Source organism: Schistocerca cancellata, chromosome 9, assembly GCF_023864275.1.
Source record: "Schistocerca cancellata isolate TAMUIC-IGC-003103 chromosome 9, iqSchCanc2.1, whole genome shotgun sequence".
Classification (NCBI taxonomy): Eukaryota; Metazoa; Arthropoda; class Insecta; order Orthoptera; family Acrididae; genus Schistocerca; species Schistocerca cancellata.
In genome coordinates, this window is record NC_064634.1 from 296,590,035 (window position 1) to 296,617,163 (window position 27,129).

The 27,129-nt window shown below is 40.6% G+C and overlaps 1 protein-coding gene across 1 annotated transcript in view; it reads right to left on the reverse strand.

The window, feature by feature from the left end:
- Positions 1-8,707, reverse strand: part of LOC126101365 (uncharacterized) — a 46,664-nt gene extending 37,957 nt beyond the window's left edge. Inside the window, exon 1 of the mRNA XM_049912033.1 lies at positions 8,602-8,707. Coding sequence (XP_049767990.1) covers positions 8,602-8,631 — 30 coding nt within the window. The 5' untranslated portion in view covers positions 8,632-8,707. The remainder of the gene's footprint in view (positions 1-8,601) is intronic.
- Between the last annotated feature and the right edge of the window lie 18,422 nt (positions 8,708-27,129).

The window sequence follows — 27,129 nt, forward strand, 5'->3', positions numbered from 1 at the left end:
TTATTGACTATTCGCCAAGGACTTTTGGCGAAATTGTTGCGCCGTTATACCTTTTATTGCGGAAATGCATAAAATTCCATTGGTAACCAACTGTCATATCACATTCGAGAAATTAAAGGGAGCATTTACAACGAGTCTGGTATTAGTATTCCCAGTGAGTGTTTTCTCAAGCAAGATGGTTAAGAACATCTGGTGGAATATGCATAGAGACATTTAAATAAAAGCGGAGAACAGTTATTCATCCACAGAGAAGGAAATGTTGGCTGTCATTTATGGGATTACATATTAATGTTGTCACTTGTACAGGGAGAAATGTAAGCTTGTAACAGACTATGTTGAGTACACATTTTTGTTGTTACTTGTATAGGAAGAAATTTAGGGTTTTAACAGACTACTTTGTGTTGTAATGGCACCTGAGTTAAGGGGCCTTTCAAGGAGGTTAATGCACTGGGCTCTGAAACTGAGTGAACTTGATTGCAAAGTGATACACGAACCAGACAACAGAGCTGGAAGATTAAGGTTACATAAGCACTTCACAAAAGTGAAAGGAAGCACAAACTGTTGACACAAACTGCGAAGTATTTAGGGCATAGCCACAGTTCTCGATGTTCAAGGGGTGTTGTGCGAAATGATGAAGTATGGACCACACTTGGCAGTACCTTCAGCATTGCAAGATGAGTAGTAAGGCAAGCACACGACCATGTATCAGGACAGTTACTGATAGCTGGGTAGCAGAAAAGTTTTCGTGGATTACGAGGAGACAAGACATCAAGCAGTATGTCAAGAATCAAATACGATGTGCACAACATGCTGACATCAGACATCAAAGAGTATCATTACAAAAATTACCCGAAGCATCCAAACCATTTGAACTGGTAAGGATGGATATTCTAGGTCTGTTACCTAAACACTTGTAGTTAAGCATTACATGTTGACCACCATAGGCCATTTTTCATGTTACATAGTAAGGGTTACAATTCCATATCAGCATGCAAGTATGGTGGTACAGGCCATGGAAGTTTGGCATGCATAATACGATATGATGAAACAGCTACGCTACTTCCTACCCATTTGGAAGCGCAGTCCTTTCCTCCTTCAATCAAATGGAAGAACGGAGTGTGTTTATCACATAGTTGTCAAAATGTTAAGTCATTATGTCAACAGCTGTCACAATGACTGGGATATTGGGATATTTACCTTCCTTCTGTTGTGGCAATGTGTAATTCTAAGATACACAGCAGTGTTGGACTCGCACTATATGAGGTAATATACAAAAGGAAAATGTCATCACCCTTTTATGTAATTAAACCCCTGTTCGGGAAGAACGAAAAGTCAGTGCACAAGTTTTCAAAAATGTCAGGGGATGTGTTGAAGGGGGTAAATAAAGTGAATATGAGAGTGTTCAAATGGCAAAAGCAAGTGGGATAACATGTTGGCAAGTTACACAGTACAAAATTGGATACTGGATTTTGCCATTGAAACCCTTTGCACCTGAGGGCAAGGCAAAGAATTTCCTAACTCGATACCAAGAATTAAATCAAACCATAGAAAAGAGATCACCGCGAATATAAAGCTGTTAGTACCATCAAAGACTTGCATTGTGGATGTGTGGCACATTAAGCCATTTAGGGCAACTGTGGACACTTTGCCACAAGGGCCAACGTCGGCACGAATGGACTGAAATCTAAAAAAGGGGGGGAGGAAATGAAAATTGGCAAAAAGCAATATCGATGTCATAAAAATATAATTCCACATTACATGGTGAACGACTGTTACGTAGGAGTCATTGGACGTGACGTATGATTGAAAAAAAAATGTCGTGTGTGATACACTTCACATAAGACTCTGTTTGAAATTTTGGCATCAGAACTGACCACAGCAAATGCTGATTGTAGCTACAAATATTATCGAAATAATTCTTTCATTTCTCTTGAATTCTTGGGTTAGCTGTAGTGCGTACTTGATTAATGCGTTGGAAAATAAATTTTATGTTAACACCGGCAAATTAGCTTTTCTATTACGACACCACAATCTGAATCCCGTTATGTCATTTATAGTAACGTCTGATGTGAAATGTTTTGAATCACAAAATCTGCAATATAAATCCACAAAACAGCACTTGTAACTGTCAAAATTATGTGGAATTACCTTCAGTGCACATTTAAGTGTAATTTAAGAAGTTGCGTTATCATTACGAACGTCCACACTTATATTACTTTCTCCTCGCAAAACTTTTATCTGTCGAGCTCTGCATCTTTCACTCGGACCCATTAGCGTTCTCCTCCCAGGCAGTCTAAAAAATGTATATAGTTTCCGTATAATAAGAGAAGTCAGAAGTTGTAGTTATTCAAAATGAAGAAATTAGAAATTAGGAACTTCAAATTTTCTGGTAACGGCTGCAAAAATCGCAAAATAAGTCTTACAGAAAAATAAGCGAAATGACGACGCCAATATGCAACGTTATTTACAGACTTCGTTTCTATGATATTTTGGCTTCTACGGCTGACATTATCGACCTAAAAGAGTTGTCACATTGTAGCTGCCTATAAGCGTGTGTTACTGCAAGTGAACCATGTACACGTGAATGCACCTCGAATGTGATTTCATGAAATGTTGTTACTTTCGTGCGTCATTTCTTTCACAGCACCTGATCGGTAAGCAGAGCAAAAGTTGGTAGTACTTCAGTTTTAATGCGTGATGGAGAAGGTATTATCAGAGGTGTGAGTATGAAAGCACTTATTTATTTTTACTACTCTTAACGCCTATGTACAGACATGATCTTTTCTTTGTGGACATCTACGGCAAAGAATTTTTCTAATTATATAAGATTCATTTGCCATCTTGTGTAATTAATATTTAAAATCGCTACTTCAATATACGTGTCCACGTATTATTATTATGACTGTACTCTGGGTAGCACGTCAGGTGTTGAAATGTGCACGCTAGACGCAGAACCGTTAGTCCATACTGCGGGTGTCGTCCACTTAGTCGTGAAGTTATCACCGTGCAGAAAACATTAGGTAATATTCGTAGATTATGTGATGTGTTTGAGGGAACTGTTTGATGCAGAAAAATACAGCCTACACGATGATGTCCGCACGTATTACGATACCACATACAAAAATATCTGCATTTTTACCTGTTACGTCCTGTACAAATCCTCTGTGCGTGAACTAATATCGCTTGCAAAATGATTTATTATTCGTAACACCGCCGTTTGGTATTTTTGGGTCTCATTCACGGAAAGATTCCTTCTTATTAATTTTGAAGAACTTGTACAGATCAAACACTACCACTCGTGCGTTAGTCTGGCTCTGAGCACTATGGGACTTAACTACTAAGGTCAGCAGTCCCCTAGAACTTAGAACTACTTAAACCTAACTAACCTAAGGACATCACACACATCCATGCCCGAGGCAGGATTCGAACCTGCGACCGTAGCGGCCGCGCGGTTCCAGACTGTAGCGCCTTTAACCGCTTGGCCACCACGGCCGGCCTCGTGCGTCACTGGCTTCGTAGAAATTTTTGTTCTGCTTGTCCTCTAGCCAAATTAATTCTGTGTGTTTTAACATTAGTAGCTTCATGTGGCGTGAGCACGAGTCAGTTTAACATTGCAGTGACGGCCGAGCGGTTCTAGGTGCTTCAGACTGGAGCCGTGCGACCGCTACGGTCGCAGGTTCGAATCCTGCCTCGGGCATGGATGTGTGTGATGTCCTTGGATTAGTTAGGTTTAAGTAGTTCTAAGTTCTATGGGACTGATGACCTCAGATGTTAAGTCCCATAGTGCTCAGAGCCATTTGAACCTTTTGACATTGCAGTAGTATATTTTACACAGACGTCCACGTGGAATATTGTTCTACATTTTGCTAGGAACCTGTATTAAATAAAACAGTTAAACAGCACACAGATAACGTGCCTCCGGTCTCAAACAGAGGATGGGTACAAACATGAACAACATCCATGAGCACGCCCAATGAAAAACTTGTAAGTATTTGGATTGATCAGAGGACATAGTGAAGCTCTGTAGGGTCGCATTGCAGTCCATAAAGCTTCTTTCAATCAGATACTCCATGTTATAGTGTTTGCATAGTTTTGTCGACTGAATTCTTCACGTAAACCTAGATATCAGCACACCTCTGAGGAAGGCCACTTGCAGTGGTCGCCGAAACGTCGGACAGTCTTTTGTATTGACAATGCGGTCAACAGCACTGAAGAACTTTATTGGCAGTGAATTCTTGACATTTGAATCTAGTTGTACGGTTAGCGACGGAGGATAATTCGAGTACACCTCTGTCAGTTCTTTCTCTCTTCTTCTTGTTCCATTTTCGTGTGGTATCTGCGAACAATAGCTGTCAATAAACCTCCATACAAAATCGAATTTCTCTTATTTTGACGTTATAGTCATTTCACGAGATTTAAGTTGGCGTAGGTTAAAATATTGTTTGGATCTTCTTGTAATGTGAATCCTCGAAATTTAAAGAGTAAACCACTCCGTGGTTCATAGTGCTTCGCTTGTAGCTAACATCTTTCGGCCTAACTCTCGTGATTGCTAAATAAACCCAGGCTGAAAAGTGCTGCTAGGTCTCTATTAATCCTACTGACTAAGGTTCTCAAACTCATGGACAGAACGGCTACACAAGATTCGGTCCACCGTGGATGGACTTCATGTCCTCAGAATCCTTCCGGCGAATCTTATTCTGGCAGTAGTATTCCTTCTATCTTGTTTTCTGTGATCGTTTCGCTTTAAATAGTCCTGCGTTTGTTACTATTTGCACTGATCTGTATTACAAAATGTCTAACCGGGTTTATGGTATCAGTCGCAGTTGCACGTTCTCTATCTAAACACTTCCAGGCTAAATAAAACTTTTATTTTCAGTATCTCATACAATTATTAGTCAAATTTAAAAATTTAAAACGTTGTCATAATCCACTCACTAAAACCTACAATCTTACGTTAAAGTCTTAACACAATAAATTAAGTATTAAAGTAAGACACTGCGTAATTATCTTGGGAGAGAGCAAATCAAGGCGCGCAAATGAATAGATCACATTCATCCACCATTTGAGTATGAGAGTGCTTAGCAGCTTCCAACAAACTCTACGCATAATTTCAGAACTCTTCGAAACTTTTTCTCGCTGACATTCCCCCCAAAAATAATGAAAGCATAAATGTTTATCGCTTGCTTCACTTTCGCTATTCGTGGAGTTAGACTTCAGCATTAGGCATTACGTTTTAATTTATTACTTCTTTATGCGTAAGTCTATCCGCAATACATTTTGCAGGTGATATATACGCATACCGCTGAATGTACCTACAAAATTATATCAATGTGAGACATATAATTCAGAAGATATGACGGTTTATATATGGGAGTTCGACATCGGAGGTGGATGCGTCACCGGTTAATCTATAATCATTTAATTGAACAATAATGGGTCTTTCCAACTACTTATACGTAATTACGGCATATTCATGTTAATTGCGAGATACTGCACCACTTGTCTATCCTCTGCAATTCCTCCATTTCGGTTCTGTGTTCTGTCCTTCGAGTTCCCTAATTGCAACAGCATCATTCACGAACAACCTCATGGAGTTTTCTACGTGATTCCCAAGGTCATTTGGATCAACATCTGCATCTACACACAAACTTCGCAAACCGTCGTACGGTGGACGGTGGAGAGTACCTCGTACTAGAGTCAGTCATTCTCATTCCTGTTTCACACGCAAGTGCAGTGAGGGAGTAACTATTTTCTATACGATTCTGTGCGAGCACCGAGTTTCTTTATCGTATCTTCGCATTCCTTACGCGGTGATGTATCTGTACCACAATTAACAGCGAAAACTGACACAGGTGGAAATATACTACTACAGAAGCAAAAACGTTCCAGTAAACATGATCCCCCCCATCACACGAGCCGTTACTGACTTCTGTATGCGCTGCAGTCATGGACTGTGCGGCTGGTCCCGGCGGAGGATCGAGTCCTCCCTCGGGCATGGGTGCGTGTGTTTCTCCTTAGGATAATTTAGGTTAAGTAGTGTGTAAGCTTAGGGACTGATGACCTTAGCCGTTCATTCCCATAATATTTCACACCCATCTGAACATTTTGACTTCTGTATGAATACGAAATGTACGCTTTTCGATTGTCTCCGTCTAATGATCTCAGATTTCACCCGTGGCGTAAGTTTACAAGAAATACAATACCATTTAAGCTCGTTATATGTTAGAGTTCCATTGTAATGCTCACATTTCAATGAAATACCGCTACTAATTATTTCAAATACCAGTGGGATCATATCTTAAATCTTTACAAGACTATACAATTCGCTGCACCAGTTCTTCAAAAGTATGTACGACATCCTCCAACCATGAGCCATGGCTGAAACTGGAGCCTGTTTGGACGGGGACTTAATCAAATGGCTCTGAGCACTATGGGACTTAACTTCAGAGGTCATCAGTCCCCCATAGCTTAGAACTACTTAAACGTAACTAGCCTAAGGACATCACACACATCCATGCTCGAGGCAGGATTCGAACCTGCGACCGTAGCGGTCTCACGGTTCCAGACTGTAGCGCCTAGAACCGCTCGGGCACTCCGGCCGGCGGACTTAATCGAAATGATTGTATTTTAATCATGTTTTCACTAACTACGACAACATTTCATTCTTTAGTCAGTGGCGGCTCGTAACCACACATATGCAGATATTTCACAAATGGTTTCTCTGTGGACCTATGTTTAGTGAAATGCTCTTGCTTCCGTTATCGTATTCTTTCACTTGAATCAGTTTTCACCATTAATTATATCTCAGGCAATAAGCTCATTTCATCTGAAAAAGGAGCCATGAATGAAGCACTCATGAGAATACGGACGTCTTACTTCATTACAATATCTGGTCTCTGCATACGAAAAAAGTAGGTGGTAGAAAACTAAGATAAGTTAAGTCTATGCGGATGTCGTGCTTTTAAAAATAATGTTCGTTCATTAGCAAAATAACCGCTTAAATAAATAGTTCACCTTTACAATTTCGTACGGGTTCTTCTGAGAGTGATATCAACTAGTGAATTTAAACAGGTTTTCCTTCAAGTGGATAATGAACCCTCTTTAATGTAGCTGCTTTCACCAGTGTACAGAGGCCATTAAACTCAATATCTTTTTGTCGTTTTGACAATTTATCAAGCTTAGCTCCTGTCTTTTAATATAATCAGAATGCCCTGCAAGAGTTAGAAGCTGGTTGCAACACATTAACAAGCAGACCACACGTGAGTCGGATTTTTGTATTTGTTTATGTTCGGAACTTCAAAATCAATCTACAAAGAAGTTCAATACAATTTCCGAATATTCTAGAGAAAATCGACTTTAAATTTTTCGAGCGTCTTTAATACCTTGAAGTAGGGTCGATTTTTCGACCCTTAGCTCTGTGGTCGCGTGCCCACCTACAAAGCGGGAGACCTGGTATAATTTCCAGCCGGTGCAAATTTTTAAACAAAGTTGCATCTTCTACAAGCGTTTCCGTCTATCTTGAAATGCAGAAAGATGGGGAATTTTTCGACAATGGTAAGCACTGGATAGCTGGTTCGAGTCTTTCTTCTTTTTTTTTTTCATTCACTTCGAATACCTACGTCATTTAAATATAAATGTCATCAAATATATGATAATTAACACATATAAAGGGTGCTCAGAAACAATGCGAAAAGCTTGTAAGGCTGTTGCAGGACAGGTTGCGCTAAGAAATAATTGTTACGGAAAAACTTCGATACGCGTTTGCAAGTTAATTAACATGGAAGTTAGCATATCAGGCCCACCAGATACGATGTCTCCAAACGTATTCTTCGTTTACTTTCCTGAAATACTCTTCCTCTGTTTTTCCGGAACCGATCAAGGGAGCAATACAAACACCGAAAACGGGACACTAGTAAGGATCGAATCCAAGACAAAGACTTGAGCATCCCCGTGTGCTGTTACCTACACTATGAGAGGAACTGACACAAACAGTATCCGGCGAGCCACTTAAATCTGCACGTTCAACGGACTGATTGGCGAACATGAATGATAATTAACTCGGAAACGGCACAACGTGTCGCATTATTTTCTTAACAGTTATTTCTTATCACCCCTACAAACTCTTTGTTTCTCACCACACTGCATAAATATCATGTTTATGAAAAACGTACGTCTCATTTTTTTCAAATTACTTATTGCGCATGAAAAAATCCAGTTTTCATTGCAAATAAAAATTCTTAAACACTGGTCTTTTACAGAAGTTTTTTTGTAATGATTGGTTAATTTATAAAAGCATTACAAATTATGTTCTTTCATCTTTATGTACTATACTCTTTGCATGAATGCTCATACGTAGAGGGGCTTAACTAATGATATACGCCAGTCGGCAGATATAGCGGAATAAGAAATTGGAAACAGTTTGTGATGAATTGTGCATTAAATGAACTCTGTAAAGAAAAAGAAGGAAACAACAACGGAAGATATTCTACTGAGGAACCCTTGTATTAACTTTTGAAAAATCAAAAAACATAACGGATGTTGTAAAGGACTTGTTAAGAAAAAGTACTTGAGAAACAGAAAAGTAACAGTTACTGTACGCACCGGATCAGGAAGGTCCTTGGCTTTTGCCATCCTCTCTGCTTGAGCGTCGGTGGCAGAATCGCTGACATGTTTGTTTCCATGCCCATTAAGTATAAAGTGCCCGCCATGAATTCTTAAATGCACACCACAGACAAGGTGAAAGCGGAGAACACATTCGCTGCTAGTAGCGTGGTAAACGAGGCATCAAAATTTCAAGCATGCGCAATGCTGCCCTCAGGAAGACCGGACGCCAACCGTAAACACTTGCGATACGTACGAGCTCTTAGTTATCTATCTCTCTGTACACCGCTCAAAGAAGTTGGTAGCACTGTTCTCTTCAGCTTGCATTAAACATACTCCTGATGACCTCGCTACCTTAATTTTGCTGCGCTAACGACTAATTAAATGTACCAGATGTCAAAGTAGGCTCGTAAATGTGATATAAATGATTAAGAAATGCACAGAGTCCTTAACATAGTTTTTGCGTTCATTATGGAGTCGCAGGCTACTAGGAAAGCAGCAGGTAAGCACCACTAACTCCTTTTCGCAGTGACAACGCACAGTTCCTGTCAAACAGCCCAATACAGTGTTCACAGTATTCCCGCTTATAAGATCGTAACGTCTCAGATGAACCAGAACGGTACAACACTTGTAGATTCACAGACCTCTCCATAAGCGATTGCAACATGACTGATCGTTTCGAACTAAAAGATAAAATATCTAACTGTGATGAAAATTGAATTGTGAACTATATCTCATTATATCTCGTGTGTTCCAGTACAAAAACTTTCTTAGATTTTAGGAGTTACGCAAGGAACTTCACATACGCACATTCAGAGATTCAAATTCCATGTGGAATTTCTCAGGTTTTTGATTGCTCCTAAGCAGTGACGAAGACTGAAAATATCTATCGCCAAGTGGTCAGTTGCTCGAATATAACATCTACATGAATGTGATACTCTCCTTGCCCGAGAGTACAAAGATGTGAGATTACCCGTCTTCTTAGAATCCTTCTGAACGTACATGAACAAAATCACATTTTAAATAGTTGAAGAAACATCCATATCAATTGTGGAAACGATAGCGACATTAACATTGAACATCCAGCTGTTACGATCGAGAGCACCACCACAGACTGCTTAAACGAAGGCACCAGGTAAGTGGAGCGCAGTAAAGATTGGAGATGAAAATTTGGGAAACAGTTTCTCCACATTCAAGAGCAATTTTATCTTTGTTCTGTTGCTGTTGTTGTCTTCATTTCGAAGTCTATTTTGATGTAAGTCTACGCACTAGTCTGTCCTGTATAAACTTATTCCGCTTTGCGTGGTTATTCAAACCCATTTAGACTTACTTACTTGTAGTGAACCCTTTTCCTCTCTCTACAATTTTTACCCCTACCGTTTATTACGGAACTGGCAATTTATTGATGACTCAAGATGTGTCCTATCAACCGATCACCATTTTTAGTCAGCTTCTGCCATAAATTTCTTTTCTCCTCGATTCGATTCAGTGCCACATCATTAGTAATGTGATCTGTTCACCTAATCTTTAGCACTCTTCTGTAGCTTCACATCTAAAAAACTTCAGTTCTCTTATTGTGTGAGCTGTTTACCGTCCATGCGTCACTTCCATATCAGGCAACACTCTGGACATAGGAAGAGTCCTCCTAACATTATAATTCATATTAGATGTTAAAAATTTAACATTTTCTGAAACTCTTTTCTTGCCATTGCCAGTCAGTCATTCAGTTCCCCAAATACCAAGACACATATAACACTTTAAATGTCTAATTTCCTGACCTAACTTTCAGAGTATGACCTGACTTAATTCCAGTACCCTTGTTTTACTTTTTTATGTTTATCTCACAACCTATGCTGATGGCACCAACCATTCCTTTCAACAGATATTCTATGTCCTTTGCTGTCTCTGACAGCAAAATAAAAAGTAGTGCTGGGCTATGAAGGACTCCTCTCCTGGCTGCACAAGAATAAATTGCTGGTGAACACAAACAATACTGTACATATGTTCACCTGTCCATTCAGAAATCATCCTCTTACACGCAACCCTTAACACTGATGGCAAAGTAATACCAGAGACAAAATGGATGGACAGCACACTCTGTTAGGAGAGAGCTGCTAAAAAGTTGGACAGTCTCTGCTATGCAACAGAATCCTCAGGAAAACTTGATGCAAACACACTGAAAATAGAGTATCCTTGGCTTCCACAATCGATAATAGCATCTGGCATCCCTTTCTAGAGGATTTCTCACAGAAAAATGTTTCTTATGCAAGAAAAAGTAATAAAATAGTGACAAAATGCAGTCAGCCACCAAACATATATTAAAATAACTTAATATATTGCCAGGCTTCCGTATTTATACTATAAAACAGTCTGTTTTGGGGAAAAACCCCTTGATCAGTTCATAACAAATAAAGAAATGGATAGCCATGACCAATGGACCAGGGGAAACATTCATCTAGTGAGTCCAGGACTGAGCACAAGGCATGAAGGAGTAAATAAAATAGGCAACATACTCTCCAACAAAAACCCCTTTCCATTAGAAACAAAATCAACATTTTTAAGAGTAGCGTAAAGGAAATATGTGTGGAAGTCATTTATCATTCTGTTGATGAGTAAAAGACAAATTTGCAATAACTTCATGACATCATCCTGTTTACTCATATACCAGTAATTTAAATCATAAAACCATGTTCTGAATATACTACATACACAGTGATCAACTGTGCATATTATTTCATTGTATCTTGTTCCAATCATAAATATTATTTTCATTCATTATGTTTTGTACATCCCATCAAGAAGAAGAGCGTTCAAGGACATGGAACATTAGCAAAAGAAGCATCATTAGACTACTTAATGCTATTCGTGCGTAAGTCATCTAAACTTAATCAAAAAAAATTTGTAAGAAATCTATTATTTTGCTGGATGAAAGATTTTAAACTAGTGCATCTACAGAGTATCTCCATTTCCAGAGATGAAAAACATCATTGTTAGAATTAGGTATAAGATAAGAGAAATTATTTTGGTGTAAATGAGATGTAAGATTATTTAACTAAGACAAAAATGTCATACATTAACTACAGAACATAAGCAAATTCATAGAAAAAATAATTGAACAATAAACTTTGGTGACATATCTCAAATATGTGGCTGAACAGAATAATCTTGTCCTTAATAGGTCCTAAATTACAGACAGATAACATATAATAGTGATATTAAGCAGGTGAGTGAAGCAGCTGTAATTATACAAACTAAAATTTACAACACAATAAGAGAAATTACAGTAACTGAAATAAATGAAAATGGAGCATATGAGTAAGAGTGGTAATGTACAACATGGACTGGATGGGATTATCAACAGTACCTACAGTTGGAAGTGGTGCGTAAGGAAACTGTACCCGGTCATTCAATAGTAAGCTTTGAACGATGGACATAGTATTTTTCAAAGAAAATATTTTCTAACACTGTAACTACTGAGTTGTATTCATGGCACCTTACTACTTGTCATGCAGCTTCATGACAAACATTGCCGTTGCCAAGTAGCTCACAGAACTTTTCAGTCAATGAATCGTGATATTTAAATAATTTATAGAAAAATGGGCTAACAATACATGTTTTCCATTTATTTTGTAATCAGTGGAGATTCTGAATTTCTTGCATTACGTTAGATGGGGGCCTGTGGAAATTTTCGCACTAGCGTACATAGCTCCATCTGAACTCGAGACAAGTAGGTGAAGTCTACATGAAAATTATTTTTGTATCTTGTACTGTAAACATGTGAATCATATCTCAGCTGGAACTGATTCTTATTATCAGCAACAAAAACCATTGAGGAGTAAATGTTTTGGGTTGTGAGATTAAGAATTCCAAGGCCATTAAAATCCTTTTGCAAGATGTATAGTTATCTGTTTTATGCAGTATTCTTACTTCTCACTTTTGTTGAAGAAGCACTTTACTTACTTTAGGAGCCCTGCCCTGGAAGACAACAGGGAGTGAAAATATGCACAAGAAGACAACACTCTTGTTCTTAGGTCAATACAATGAGAGATGCTTCTCAGGGTGTAATACACTTAACTCAGCTTCTTAAATAGTTTATATGTATATAATTTTCTCTTGTTATCCAGTTGGTGTTCCTCAGGGTTCCATCTTCGGTCTATTGCTTTTTCTTGTGTTCATTAATGGCCTCTCGCCCAGTACATTGCCAGATCTCAGTTTGTTTTGTTTGCAGATGATACAAACATTCCAACAAATAGAAACTCAAGTACAGATTTACAAATGGCACTGACATTAAGAAATGGTTTAAAGCTAATTCATTGTCATTAAGTTTTGAAAAGATCTACTACATGCAGTTCATAACCTGTAAGAGATTTCCTTCCAGCATGTGTATAACGTATGATGACGTGCAGGTAGAAGAGGTTGACAGTGTTAAATTTCTAGGATTACAAGTTGATAATAAATTCGGTTGGGATGGGCATACTACAGAACTGCTGAAGCGCCTGATCAAAGCTGTATTTGAAATGTGAATGATGTCAAATGTAGGAGATATAAATATATAAAACAACTTGCATACTTTGCTTACTTTTAGACTGTAATTTCATATAGGATCGTTTTCTGGGGTAACTCATCAAATAGAGCAAAACTTTTTAGTGTGCAAAAGCACATAATAAGACTGATTACTCTTGTAAATTCAAGAACATCATGTAGAAAAAATTCAAGGAATTTGTATTCTAACCACTGCTTCTCATTACATTTATTCCCTCATGAAATTTGTTGCAAGTAGTATGTCTCTATTTCCAACCAATAGCTCAATGCATAGTATCAATTCTCGGAATAAGAACAACCTACATAAAGATCTAAAATCACTTACCTTGGTCATAAAAGGGACCAATATTCAGCAACACACATTTTCAATAAATTGCCAGCAAACATTAAAAAGTTGGTTTCAGATAAAGCACGGTTTAAGTATAGTGTGGAAGACTTTTTGGTTGGTAGCTCCTCCTACTCTGTAGATGACTATCTTAAAAGGAACTGTTAGATCAGCTTTAGTAAAAATGTCTGTTCATATCAGTTTCGACAGCACTTGACCACAGAAGTCAAGATTAGGTATTTTGTGTATGATAAATTTATTGAAAGTGGTAACTATGTTTCGTTCTAAATATTAGCAGTTTCAATTTACTGGAATGTTTTCACATATTTTGACAATCTCCTAACAAATGCAAAGGAATGTGAGTAAAATATTCCAACGTTCTACGTTTTTTATGTTATACTTTCTGACATGTTCCACACCCATGAGAATCATCTAATTTTTTTTTTTTCGTCTGTTGAAGGAAAACGGAATCTAATCTGACAATGTGAATGGCAAACCTCGAAGAATTTGGTCCATCAGATTTCGAGCATATAGCAGCATAAAAACAAAGTTTTTATTTCTTTTGCCTGAAATCTCTCTTTCCAGATTTATCCTTTGTTTCCTTTACTGCTTGCTCAACGTACAGGGATAGACTACAAAGCTATATTATTTTTTTCTCAGCTGCTGCCTCCCTTTCGTGCTCTTTGGCTCATTACTGAAGTCTGGTTTCTGCACATTCTGTTGATAAACTTTCGTTTCTTGCACTTTATCCCCGCTGCAATAGCCGCCTTTCTCAAAAGGTCTCTCGAAAACTACAAATGCTGTAAACAAGGGTTTGCCTTTCTTTAGTATGTCTTCTGAGATAAGTCGTAAGCGCAGTATTGATTCATGTGCTCCTGCAGTTCTCACCGAGTATGGCCTTCATTGCTATGTCGATTCTTTCAAAAATAATTCTTGTTAACATTTTGCAGGCATGACTTTTTAAAGTAATGTCAGGCCTGTCAACACCTTCCTTCTCTTTAATGATGTCAATTACATTCTTCTTAGAGTCTGAAGACATCTGCATACCAGGTGGAATCGTTTTAACATGTTCGATACCTCGAAGGATCTCAATAGTGCTGAAGATAGGTTGTCTACTATAGCTGACTTGTTCTCGCTTACGTTCTTCAGTGCTCTGTCAAATTCTTCTCTCAGTATCATATCTTCCATGTCGCCTACATCTACTTCTTTTCATTGTTTAATACTGTTTTCAAGTTTCTTTCTTTTGTACAACCCTTTTATATATGCCTTCAAATTTTAGTTTTTGCTCTTTACATGTCAGGTTGCAAAACGTATTTCAAACAGTGGACAAGACACGTGAGATTAGCGCAGGAGCAACCAAGCTCTTGCTCCAAGACAATGGTGAAAATTTCGTCATCTAGTACTGAACAGCAACCTTTCTTTCTAGAATGAAATTTTCACTCTACAGCGGAGTGTGCGCTGATATGAAACTTCCTGGCAGATTAAAACTGTGTGCCGGACCGAGACTAGAATTCGGGACCTTTGCCTTTCGCGGGCAAGTGCTCTACCAACTGAGCTATCCAAGCACGACTCACGACCCGTCCTCACAGCTTTACTTCTGCCAGTACCTCGTCTCCTACCTTCCAAACTTTACAGAAGCTCTCCTGCGAACCATGCAGAACTAGCACTCCTGAAAGAAAGGATATTGCGGAGACATGGCTTAGCCACAGCCTGGGGCTGCCCGCGAAAGGCAAAGGTCCCGTGTTCGAGTCTCGGTCCGGCATACAGTTTTAATCTGCCAGGAAGTTTCAAACTTTCTTTCGATTGAAAACGATCATCTTAGTATTCCTCTTGTAAGTGAATCTATGGTTTACAACCTTATTTCCCTCAGCTGCGACTTATTTCAGAAGAACGACTGAAAAACGCAAATCTATTCTTATAGCAATTACAGATTTAGGGAAAGCTTAGGACAGTGTTGAATGGAATATACTCTTCCAAGTTACGAAGGTATCAGGGATAAAATACAGCGACTGAAGTGTTATCTACAAATTCTACAGAAATCATATTGTAGTTATAAGAGTCGAAGGACACGAAAGGGGGGTTATAGTTGAGAACAGAGAGAAACAGACGTTTTTATTCAGCATGTACACTGGGCAAGCAGTAAAGGCAACCAAAGAGAAATTTGGAAAGGAAATTAAAGTCCGGGGTGAGAAACTAAGAACTTGAGATTTTCCGGTGACAAATTTAATTCTGACAGAGATGGCAAGGGACTTGGAGGACCAATTGACTTGAATAGGTAGGTTCTTAAAAACTGGTAATAAGATTAACTTCAACAAAAAAAACAAGGGAAATTTAATATAGTCGAATTAAACCAGGTGACGTTGAGGGACTCGGATTAGAACACACCATACTGTAAGCAGAAGTTTTGCTATCTGAAGAGCAAAATAAGTACTACTAGTGGAAGTAAAGAGCATATAGTGTATAACGTAGCCTGTGAAAGTAATGGGTGATACTTCCAAACTCGCATTTGTAAGTCTGAAGTTGGAATCTGAAAAATTTGCAAGTTATTTTGATATCGAAATAGGTAGATCTCAGTCCAGGGAAACGGAACTAGGTGAAAATTTAATTTTGAACGAAAACATATAGATCCCACGCTACACGAAGCGAAATTCAGACTAGAAGGTACATCATTAGCCAGCGAGAAAGCAATCCATTTTCAATGAAGTTTAATTATGCTATCTAGCTGCAAAACAAATAACTCAGATTAAAATGTTGTCCATGACTATTGCTTATCTTTATCTTTAGTCTTGTAAACAATCACTGTACCATAACTGTTACTGTAATTACAGAGCAAATGAACTTAAGCTTCAACACATCTGACTTTCTGAAAAAACCGCTTGAAATTTCACAAGATAACACTTCACTGAAATCTTTTATAGGTATTAAGCCTCAGAACTGATACTGACTTACATTGGACATGAGCTTTGATGGTAATTATATTTATTGAGATAAGATACCCGTGCGCACGAACCCCTCGTTTGTTCTGCAAACTGTTACTATTAACATAATGATGAGACTGTCAGAAACCAAATTTCATAAACCGTACCGATACCTGCGATGTGAAAATCAAGAAGTATCTTACCAATTTTCACAAAATGATTCTCAGTACACAACTCGCGATGTGCAGTGCGAGTATGCTAAAACAGACATGAAAGTAAATGAAAATCGGGAACTAATATTAATCACTGATAAATGAGAACAAGACACTAAATTAAGCTATACTTCGTTAAGCCTATCGACAATACACCTTTTCATAAGTTTCTCACACCCAAAGTAGCAAAATACTTTTAATAGCTCTGTTGTGTACAATTGCCTTCCTTGACACTTATTTCAACCGTGTGCTTCACTATAAAATTTTCACAGTAAACTTTAACCATACCCAGTGTTCTAACAATAAGAAACTATGCAGTTACAAATATAAATTTGACTGGATTAAAACTTCGCTTTGTCATTCTTGCATTCATATCATCTCATTTTCTCAAATTTTTTTTCTCAAAACACGCTATTACTGAATCCTTTTTGAAAATGCTGCCTCCGCTACATGATGGACCAGATTCCATCGTTTTCAAACGAAGTACGCAGAAGAAATGATTTATACCCACTGCCTGCTACTCTCTTCAAAAGAAGTAATCTCTCTGACCAACATCTGTGATCCCAAGAACAGATTTACAAAGAACATGATTATACCGAAACTACACAGGTTGAGTACGTATATCAATTTCGCAGTTTCATTCACAACTACGACCAAAACTACCTGAAAATCGTGACGGCAAATAAGACAGTTCCCCTTTCAAACCAGGTGAAGCTAAGGGAATCTGATCAGAAAATACCACACTGTAAGCAGAAGTTTTACTACCTACGGAGCAAAATAACGAATACTAGTAGAAGTAAAGAGCATACATGGCGTAGTCTGGCACTAGCAAGGAAAGCGTTACTGAAAAAGAGAATTGTTTTTTTGACATTGAATACGTATTTTAGCCTTAGAAAGTCTTTTCTGAAAGTATTTTCCTGCAGCGCATTCTTGACTGAAGAGGAACGTTGACGCCAAATATTCCAGATAAGAGGAGAACAGAAACTTTTGCAATATGGTGCCACAGGAGAACGCTGCAAAACAGAGAGACCGCTTAACTGTTGACGATGTACTGTGTTGGATTGACGAGAAAACGAATTTATGGCAGGACCTGATTGAAAGAAGGAATCGGTTGATAGGATACAGATGTCAAGGACTCTCAAACTTGGTACTAGAATTAATTGTGATGGGTAAAAATTATACAGGGAAACCAAGGCCTGGCTACAGTAGTAAGTTTGAAATAGACGTGGGTTGCAGTACCTATGCAGAGGCGCGAACTCTGCAAAGGATAGACTGGCATCAAACCAGTGCAGTGCTGCATTGTCTAAAAATGTTTGTCGTCGACTATTAACAGCCCTTCGTTGGTTCCATCAATTTGAAATTAATGTTCCCATTACCAAAGACCATTTGTGGCTGCTGTAGATGACAGATTGGTCGTACAAAACAGAGCTCCTCTCCTTACTTTTCTACCCAATTGGTCCAAAAGACCTGCATATTATTCTGTAGATCAAGGTGATAATTTGCTTTGTCGGTCATCACTGCATAACGTAGCTTAAACTAAGCTCAATTGCTGTTGACTCCACTTAACCAGCCAGATCAAGAAATGTTCCATTCACCTACGTATCTCGAATGCCGAATGTTCTTGAAGAATATGAACTGGTAGATCGAATAAAAAATTCATATGAAAAAATAAACTCAAATAACAGAATTTATGCAAGTGTATACCGTTAATAATATTAAGTAAAAAGAAAAAAAAATGCAAATTACTGCCTTGATGCTGTAAGTAGGCTGTTTAGATTTTTTTAATGGTAACGCCACGTAGCCCTCTGCATGAAAATCACTGGCTGTGCTGTGTGCAGTCTGTGGCTAGTTTGCATTGTTGTCTGCCATTGTAGTGTTGGGCAGTTGCCTGTTAACAGCGCGTAGCGTTGCGCAGTTGGAGGTGAGCCGCCAGCAGTGGTGGATGTGGGGAGAGAAGTAGCGGAGTTTTGAAATTTGTAAGACTGGATGTCATGAACTGCTATATATATTATGACTTTTGAACACTATTAAGGTGAATACATTGTTTTTCTTTATCAGAATCTTTCATTTGCTAACTATGCCTATCAGTAGTTAGTGCCTTCGGTAGCTGGAATCTTTTATTTAGCTGGCAGTAGTGGCGCTCGCTGTATTGCAGTAGCTTGAGTAACGAAGATTTTTGTGAGGTAAGTGATTTGTGAAAGATATAGGTAATGTTAGTCAGGGCAATTCTTTTCTAGGGATTTTTGAAAGTCAGATTGCGTTGCGCTAAAAATATTGTGTGTCAGTTTAATCACAGTCATGTATAATTTTTTTTTAAGGGGACGTTTCAATGCATAAGTACGTAGCGTTTTTCCGTAAGCTTAATAAATACAACAGATACACATAACGAAGACTTTGACAAACCGCCTATTGGCTTCTGTCTCGGGTTCTTCGGCCGACGTTCATCTAATTATTTTTCTGACGTTTCGCCAGCACGAGTGGCTGGCATTGTCAAAGCTTCACCCTCCATTGCCGGTGGTGAACTGGAGGCGAGCTCGCGGCCGCAGACTATATGTACCTGGCGCGCCAACGTCCGAGGGCTTCTCCGCGGTCATTTCCGGTGCGGTTTTTCTCTTGCTACCTGCAACGGTCGTTCGCTGCAGTACGGGAAGCCAGGATCCGTTTACCTTAAGGCTTTCCTCTTTCTTGTTGCAACTGTTCGCGTGTTTTTGGATTTCTACAGCTTCTCTGAACAAGCGCGTGTGATAGTGCTTCTCTACAGCCAGAACTTCCGTGTCGGCGAATTTTATTACGTGGTCGGTCTCATTCAGTGCGTGCTCTGCCACGGCCGATTTCTCCACCTGCCCCAACCTGCAATGTCGCTTATGCTCTTTGATCCTGGTGTTAATGGATCGTCCAGTCATTCCGACATAAACTTTTCCGCATGTGCAAGGTATACGGTATATTCCCGACATTGCAAGTGGGTCTGACCAGGATGTCGTTTTGATGTTGTTTCGTTATTTACGAAAGTGCCACTCAGCGACGCTCTGGAGCACATCGTTTCCATGTTCCCGCAAGACATCAAAAAGCTCTTCCATGCATGTCTCACCACGAGCTATTTCACGTGGAATGGCGATTTCTACGAACAGCTGGAAGGCGTCGCCATGGGTAGTCCTCTCAGTCCAGTGGTGGCCAACTTCTTCTTGGAACAATTCGAAGCACAGGCACTGGACTCGGCGACTTGCAAACCTAAGGTGTGGTACAGGTACGTCGATGATACTTTCGTGGTGTGGAGCCATGGTGAAGAACAGCTCTGTGAATTCCTGAGACACTTGAACAGCCTCCATGCCAACATAACATTTACCATGGAAGTAGAAAAGGACAAGAAACTGCCATTTCTAGATGTGCTGGTCACAAGGGACGGCGAAAACCTGGGACACAGCGTGTATTGAAAACCGACACACACGGACCGATACCTGCACAAACTGTCAAACCACCACCCGAGCCAGAAAAGAGGCATGATTAGTACGCTCGTAACGAGAGCAGGACGAATATGTGACCCTCAACACCTCAAACGAGAAATGCAACACCTGGAAACTGTTCTGAGGAGCAATGGGTACTCCACAAATTACATTAGAAGTGTAACAGAGCCAAACACTCGGCGAAGTAAGGAAGCAGAAAAAGAAATGTCGGGTACGGCCTTTCTGCCATACATTCCCAGAGTGACGGACAGAATCGGCCGTATATTGCGCAAACATGGCGTAAAGACGATTTTCAAACCGACAAGGAAGATCAAAGAGTGTCTTAGATCGGCGAAGGAGAAAAGAGACCCACTTGCAATGTCGGGAATATACCGTATACCTTGCACATGCGGAAAAGTTTATGTCGGAATGACTGGACGATCCATTAACACCAGGATCAAAGAGCATAAGCGACATTGCAGGTTGGGGCAGGTGGAGAAATCGGCCGTGGCAGAGCACGCACTGAATGAGACCGACCACGTAATAAAATTCGCCGACACGGAAGTTCTGGCTGTAGAGAAGCACTATCACACGCGCTTGTTCAGAGAAGCTGTAGAAATCCAAAAACACGCGAACAGTTGCAACAAGAAAGAGGAAAGCCTTAAGGTAAACGGATCCTGGCTTCCCGTACTGCAGCGAACGACCGTTGCAGGTAGCAAGAGATAAACCGCACCGGAAATGACCGCGGAGAAGCCCTCGGACGTTGGCGCGCCAGGTACATATAGTCTGCGGCCGCGAGCTCGCCTCCAGTTCACCACCGGCAATGGAGGGTGAAGCTTTGACAATGCCAGCCACTCGTGCTGGCGAAACGTCGGAAAAATCATTAGATGAACGTCGGCCGAAGAACCCGAGACAGAAGCCAATAGGCAATTTGTCAACAAGTGGCCACGAAAGCCTTAACAATTTTGTAAGGAAGACTTTAGTCATCAATAATACATTCTCCTCCATTCTTTACCGCTGTCTGCCAACGCTGAGGTAAATTTTCAATTTCGCAACTGTAGAAATCACGTGATTTTGAGGCGAAGAACTCGTCGAGGAATGTTCGGATGGTATTTTCATCCGGAAAAGAAGTTGTTTGAAGGTTGCTCGATAGAGGGCGGAGAAGGTGAAAATCTAACGACGCAAATACAGTTGAATGAGGTGGATGCGGAGTGACTTCCAACCCAAGTCCTGCATAGTGTTTTTTGTCAGTCTAGCAGAATGCGAACGTGCATTATCATGGAGTAGCATCACTTCGAGCAATCTCCATGGTCGTCGTCCTTAGATTGCGGCTGCAAGACGTCTCAACTGTTGACAATAAATGTCAGCAGTAATGTTTACACGTCGGGGAAGCAATTAGTAGTATATCACACCATCGGTGTTCCACCAGATGCGTAACATTATCTTTTGTAGACGCGCGCAGTTCTTTGTAGGAGGAGTTGCAGCTTTGTTTCGCACAATCATTCCTTTCTTTTTCTTATTTTAGCATGAAGGCACGCTTTCTCGTCACCAGTAACGATACGGGGTAGGAATGGTCAGTGTTGTTCACGAACCAGTGGATGACGAGCAAGGAAAGACGCTCATATGGCCACCCTGTGTTTTTTTTTATTTTGGCTTACAGCTTGCGATACCCATACACCCGATTTTTGAACCCTCCCTAATGCGCGCAAATGTCGCACAACGGTGGAGAGACATTAATGTAAAAATGATCGTCCTCGAACCGAGAAAACCATTTTCTTGCTATGCTCTATCCAGTGGCATTATCCTCACACATGCCACAAACGTTTCTGGCTTCTCCGCTGCTGCCTCTACTGAACTCAAACAGAAGAAGACACGGGTCACCCAAAACCTTACGACCACTGTCGCTTGGTGGCGTTGCGGGCACGTGACGCGGTAACAAAAGGATCAGACACGGATGGAGAACCACCCTAGCGAAGATATGGGCTGCAAGTAGGGAAATCCAATGAGATAAGCCACTTTAACAAAGGGCGGATTATTATTACGCAGAGCATGTGACCTATTATCTCGAAAGCAGCGAAGCTTGGTCGAATGTACACGTGCTACTGTCGTGAGCATTTACGGAAAGAGTTAGAACAAGAATGGAAGTACCATTAGGCGCTAAATGGTTGGACGTGCACAAATCTTGATAGAACGTGAGTTTTGGAGGCTTGTCTGTTTTGTGAAGTGGGGTAGATGGTGATCTGTGGCATTTCTGGCAAAAGACCACAATGCTGGTGGATGCACAAGTGTTTCGGAGCACACCGTTCATCGTGCATTGTTGATCATGGAGCTCCGCAGTAGACAACCCCCTACATTTTTTTTTTTTACTATGGGACTTAACATCTATGGTCATCAGTCCCCTAGAACTTAGAACTACTTAAACCTAACTAACCTAAGGACAGCACACAACACCCAGCCATCACGAGGCAGAGAAAATCCCTGACCCCGCCGGGAATCGAACCCGGGAACCCGGGCGTGGGAAGCAAGAACGCTACCGCACGACCACGAGATGCGGGCACCCCCTACATGTTCGTATGTTGATACAACGGCATTGTCAATTGTGGGTGCAGGACCGTCGGGATTTGACAGTCGATCAGTAGAAACGGGCTGGCTCTCTGGGTGTTTCGCTACACTAGGCCGATGGTTGTCGCCACAAACTCCGTCGCCGAGGTAAACAGCGGCTCGAAAAGTACAGAGCGACACAGACGCAGGCTGGTGGGAGCAGCATTATGCTATGGGAGACATTCTCCTGTGCTTGCATGGGATCCGAGGTAGTAATCGTAGACACGCTGACGGCTGCGAACAACCTGCATCCATTCACGCTTGATGTATTCCCTGGCGGTGATGTCATCCTTCAGCAGTATGATCGCTCGTGTCTCGCAAACCAGAACTGTGCTACAGTGGTTGAGGAACGAACCTTATAGTGAACTCATGTTGATATCTCGGCGACCAAATTCGCCTGATGTAAATCCTACGGAAAACTATTTGGTCGCTCTCTGGAGCCATCATTGCGTTCGCAAATCAGTGGCCCGTTATTTACGCGAATTACATGACACGTTCGTATACGTTTAAAGCCACACACCTCCACAAACGTACCAATTCCTGATACGCAGAATCAGTGATGTATTTCGTTCCAAAGACAGACAAACAAGCTATTAAGCAGGTGGTCACAATTTTTTGGCTCATTAGCGTACATCGGAAATGACCCGATTTCTCAACTTGGCACTTCATTTTCTACCGTCCACAGCTCCATTCACTGTCTCCAAATGACAAAATTGAGCCGTGTGCGGCTCGTGTTTATTCCGTTTATTGTTTGTCATCTTCTCTTACCGTACTGCCATCTCGTTTTCTTATTCTATTTACTGGCGTCGCTAACTTCCTTGCCAAACCTGCCCGTGAGTGGCAGCAGCAGCGCTTATCGATAAGTGCTCTGTCGTACTATCTCTGGAGCGACCGATAGTATTTCCGGTTCGTCATGTGACTGGAAGTCAGTTGGGCACGGAGCAGCAGTCGGGCATGGGACAGCAGTCGGGGACGGAGCAGCGTCGGACACAGAGCGCCAGTGAGGTGCGGACAGCCAGTACTTCCGGTCCGCTGGCGACACACATGGACTGCCCGACTGAAGGAGACTGGAGCAGGAACGACCATTGGTTGGTCGTTCGGTCGGTCGTCTCATTGGCCGACGTGTATTTGATCCTTTGACCGTTTCCGGGTGTGGGCAATTGATCGGTTGCGGCGGAGCAGCGAGGATGCCTCTGCAGCGTATGATCAGGCTGGGACCGCTGGCGGCGTCACGCGCGGTCGGAGTTGTGTGGCACTAGCTGCGAGAACTGCTAAGTTCGTCGCCCACCGCACCTGCATACTGGAGTTGAGTAATCAGTGAACCTGTCGTGAAAGCTCAACCGTTATGACATCTTCGCTGATTGCTGGTTGTTGCATCCTGGGCTGTCGCCGCAAGCAGCAACGTGATGATGTGTTGGAGTCGGCAAAATTTTGCAGCCATCTCCCTGTATGGTGTTTAACCTTTGAAATGATTATAAGCTATTAATAAAGTGCACCAGCGGTATCTTCTGCCTTGTGGCTGTTAACATTCCACTTACCTGCCCTGGTCGTTAGGATAGTTTTGTGGCAGTGCGTCTTCCTCGCCGTGTTGATGGTGTCCGGCACGGCTTGGTGTTCTTCAACAGCTTGGTGTTGTTCTCCTTTTCTCTTTGAGTGTTTATTGTGCTTTGACTGTGTTTATATACCAGTTATTAAGACATAACCCCGCTGCGATCATCGTCTTCGCTGGTACTCTCGGTTGTCGCTCTGTTGGTCGGGTGGAAGGGAACTGATTAGGTGGTTGGTTGGTTCGTCAGCCGTCCTAGGTCGTGCTCGAACCCGATTGTTTAGTGTTAAGCTTGGTTGTCTGTCCCACCTAAACTATGGTTAGAGTCATGGAGGTAAGAATAGAGGGAGACACCGTGACGTCACAGCTGTGAAGCTATGTGAAGCCGAGAGTAGCCATCTCAATCCGACCAAAACATTGCTGCTGTAAGCTTGTATGCATAGGCTTGTCGCTCGCTTTTGGAAGGATTTTGCGCTATTATGGTGACTTGTGTGGTGTTCGGATGTACGAATCGTTCTGATTGTGATGCGAAATCGAAGGGAATAACATTTCATGTGTAAGTTGTCTCGTTAAGTGTGATTTTACAACTTCATTGTGAATGAACGTGTGCTACATCGGTACTTGTACTATAGCGTGTTTTTCTCCTGTATGATTTTAGATTTCCTAAAAATGAGTCGGAAAGCTCTGTGGGAGAATCCCGTGATTAGGAAGAATTGGCGTGCGTCTAAATGGAGCACTATATGTTCTCAGCATTTCCGAGAAGAGGACATAGACCGAACTTCCCTTTCAACAGTAAGGCTCCGAGAAAATGCTGTACCATCAGTTTTCCCTACACACCCAAAACATTTGCAAAAGATATGTTAATTCAAAGAATTAAATTATTAGTTTTCAAGTTCACGTTTCAGTATAATACGTACGTATCGTCGATAATCGAAGCGTTGAGTAACTCACTTTGTCTTCATCATGTACCAAATTAAAAGCTAACACTATATTAACTGGCGTAAAGTATAGGCCTAAACAGGACACTGTGTAGATTTGCCATTCTATGTACCGTATTTCAGTAAATATTGGTGGTAATGAACAGTGTTTCCCAGTAGTGTAACGTAACTGAAATGTCCCAGTACGTATTACAAACAAGATGTATTTATGGGGCTTTGGAGGGAGGGTATAGCTAACTTAGTTTTCAGTTTCTATTATTTAATACACGTTTATTACTGAATTAACAAAATTGTATCGTTTACATTGAAGGCTAGCTATTCGTAATATTACACTAAAAACTATTTTTAATCAGAAGAAACGCAGAATTTCGCCTTTACGAGATTTTAGTTTAAACAAAAACTTTGAAACAACCAATCTGATGACGTTACATGCGTATATGGTGCAATTAGCGACTGTAAGACACGCAGCGCTATAGCACACTGGCAATGTTTTGGTCAGAGTGTCATGGCAGCGAGCCACGCCCCCATGGCTTCAAAACGTAGTACGGCTGGGATACGTAGCGCCATCTCCCCTTATTATTACATCCATGGTTAGTTTACTCCCCAGACTGACCCTTCGAACACTTCTGAGCACCACTGTTTGTTGTTTGTGAGTCATTTTATTTAGTCGCAGGTACTGTGGCAGGCCTTCAGCCGTGTATTAATATTGTCTGTTTAGTATATGGCCTTCAGCCGAACTTCATAACAACTTAAGATTAGGCCTTCAGCCGTGTTTAATTTAAAATTCCTGTTGCTCTGCATTTAGGCCTTCAGTAGCATTTGTTTCAGAACTGTGGCTTTACTATGTAAATCCTTGGCTGTAAAGTTTCTCTTTAATTATCTTGAATTCTTGAAACAGCCTTCAGCCATGTTCTGTAAATCTTTATCTTAAGGTTGTCTTTAACTATTCTTGAGTAATTGTTTGAGCCTTCAAGTTTTCTTAAGAAGTTTTTTTGTTGTACTGTGTAAAAGCTTATCTTTGAAGACTCTCTTTTATTACGTAAAGAAAAAAAAATTTTGGGCCTTCAGCCGAAGAATTAACTTGAATTTTCCTTAATATGGCCTTTAGCCAGAATTTGTAAATGCTTGGCTTTTAAAGAATTCCTTAACTGATCTGAAATATTATTTCGGCCTTTACCCGAGAAGATATTGTTATTTTGCTTAAGTAAGGCCTTCACCCGTTATCTTAAATCCTGGTGTTTTAAAAGCAATCATGCAAACTTATTCTGGAGAAGTTACTTTGGCCCTCAGCTGTGAATTGATCTCTGTTGTTTTAAAGAGAAAACTGTGCATTGGTTTGAGCAATGAAGTTGAATGTATTCTTATGTAACTAACAGTAGTTGACCTTGGTCCCTTTCCACAATCTGATCCGCTCTGTAATGCGAAACACCAGATTTCAAAAATGAAAGGATGTATACTCAAATAGCGCCAGTGAAATACATACAAAAAATGACAGTCGATAAACAAACCCATAGCGATCGGAATACCAGAATGCAAAATAAAAACACTACGAGCTTATTATGCACTACCCTAATAGGTAAAGAGGCAAGTCCTAGTTTGAAGCACATTGTTATCTTTAAAATATCTGATATTTCTCATGCAAATATTCAAGTTATGTCAATAAATCTTTAGTTTGAGTTTCTGGAGAGGTGAAAGAGGTGACTAGTCAGTGTTGGTGTCCAAGAAGTAGCCTCTCTGTGTAATCTTGATCTTCTGGCTGGTTCCCAACTCGTCGAATATAAGGCCTTTTCCTTACAAAGTCCACTTGGTTTCCCACTTTAGCTTCTGTGAGTGAATAAATGAAAAAAAAAATGCTTCTGTTCTGTAGTTTGCTCCAGCACAGCCAAAGTTCTCATAGAGCACTGTAATGACTGTGTTAACTTCACTCGTAGATGGACAGTGCTTGTGAGACTGGTTGCTATCCTGGGGTGGAAGTCTGTTTTTTCAGGGCTCACGTGGATAGTTGG